The sequence below is a fragment of the Microtus ochrogaster genome, chromosome X (genome assembly GCF_000317375.1).
Source record: "Microtus ochrogaster isolate Prairie Vole_2 chromosome X, MicOch1.0, whole genome shotgun sequence".
Classification (NCBI taxonomy): Eukaryota; Metazoa; Chordata; class Mammalia; order Rodentia; family Cricetidae; genus Microtus; species Microtus ochrogaster.
The window spans coordinates 58628727-58630261 of NC_022026.1; the positions used below are offsets into that span (position 1 = coordinate 58628727).

General features: G+C 54.3%; 2 protein-coding genes across 2 annotated transcripts in view; both read right to left on the reverse strand.

Annotated features, from left to right (window-relative positions):
• The window catches only part of LOC101980168 (spindlin-2B-like), a 7845-nt gene extending 7094 nt beyond the window's left edge, over nt 1-751 (reverse strand). Inside the window, exon 1 of the mRNA XM_005358913.1 lies at nt 5-751. Within this exon, the coding sequence (XP_005358970.1) occupies nt 5-751 (747 nt within the window). The remainder of the gene's footprint in view (nt 1-4) is intronic.
• A 545-nt stretch (nt 752-1296) lies between these two features.
• Cdk16 (cyclin dependent kinase 16) overlaps nt 1297-1535 on the reverse strand; it is a 27120-nt gene continuing 26881 nt past the window's right edge. The window contains exon 9 of the mRNA XM_013350654.2: nt 1297-1414. Within this exon, the coding sequence (XP_013206108.2) occupies nt 1297-1414 (118 nt within the window). The remainder of the gene's footprint in view (nt 1415-1535) is intronic.

Below are 1535 nucleotides of genomic sequence, written 5' to 3' on the forward strand. Positions count from 1 at the left end.
ACACCGATGGTTTGGCTTCTACTTCGCCAATCACCTTGCCGGTCCTTTTAGAACCGTCGTCTTGGGTATATTCCACAATCTTGCCTATCAGACCATCCTTAAATTTCAGTCTTAAATCTGGTCGAGGAATCTCATCGTACTCTGGCAGGATACGAAGGTTGCCCTCTTTATAATCATCCAGAAGCTGGTACATGTATAAGGTGGGATCATTTGCATAGGTAATGTAAAACCAGGCATTAAGTATAGGAGCTTGGGCCAGAACCATCCCCCTATATTTATCTTTTGCACCATCCTCACCCTCAAATAAGTGCTCCACCGCTTTGCCAATTATGGTATCTGCAAAGTTAGGATCAGGGACTGGGGATGGTTTGACTGTATCAGAGAGCACTTTAAGGGACAACACTCTTTCATCTTGGTAAAGTTCCAACCCATAGACGCTATCAATTCCATCGTATTTCACAAGATAGAGAGGGGGATTAAGAGGAACCTGATGGAGAACCGTTCCTCTCCAATGGGTGATGGGCCCATCCCCTTCCTTCCACTTGTGAGAGATTCTGCAGCCCACGATGTTCCTTTGGGCCAGGGATGATGATCTGTTCCTCTGCCTCTTCTGTTCAGGTGTTTTCTTGGTCAAATCTGCAGTCTCGGTCTTGGCGATCTTGTCACAGAACTCATGTCCAGCAGCTGCATCTGCGGGTTCCCCTTGGGCCTCAGTGGTGCAGAAATACTGGGTGCTGGTGCCTGGGTCCATGGCTGTATTGGGGAAATGGGAAGAGATAAAGGGTCAACTTACTCATGCCCCCGCCCCGTTAGATGCCTCCACTCCGGGGATCTGTTCTCTAACCATCTCCCACCATCACCCCCAGGAACCTGACAGCAAAGCTGGACACCTGGCTGGGTGCCTGTGGATGTGCTGTGCTCTCCTGGGTTCCCTGGTTCTGTTGGGAAGGGCTGGAGACCTTCAGCGGGGCAGCGGATATGGACCAGGATTTGGACCTCCGAGATGCCGAAAATGGCGACGCCTAGGCCCAACCGTCACTGCCGCGGGACAGCGGATAATGGAACAGGATTTGGACCTCTGAGATGCCCAAAATGGCGCCGCCTAAGCCCAACCGTCACTGCCGCGCGCTCCGTGCCCCGAGCCATGTGCCCTTTGCCCTGCTCACCGCGCCCTGTGCCTTTTGTGGCCCTTTGGATGCAGAGCAGAGAAGAGGGGCAAAGCTCCTCTCCTTCCTCCACCTTGCCCTTCAACTCAGTGTGCTGAGCATCCAGCCTGAGGCTCACAGCTCTTGCAGACTACACAGGCCGCTCCCCTGTACCCATCTCTGGGCTTCTCTGAGCTGTTTTCCGAATCTGCACGGGTCTTTTATTGCCCAGTTCCTGCTGTCTGCTGCGGATGTCCTCCCGGTGCCCTCTGTGTGCCCAAGGATCGCTACTCTGTTTCCCCTGCCCGCTCTGTGTGCCCCCACCCCGCTCAGGCCTGGCGCCCACCTAGAAGCTCGCCTAGCCATAGGCGTCCTGTTGTGGGGTCCAGG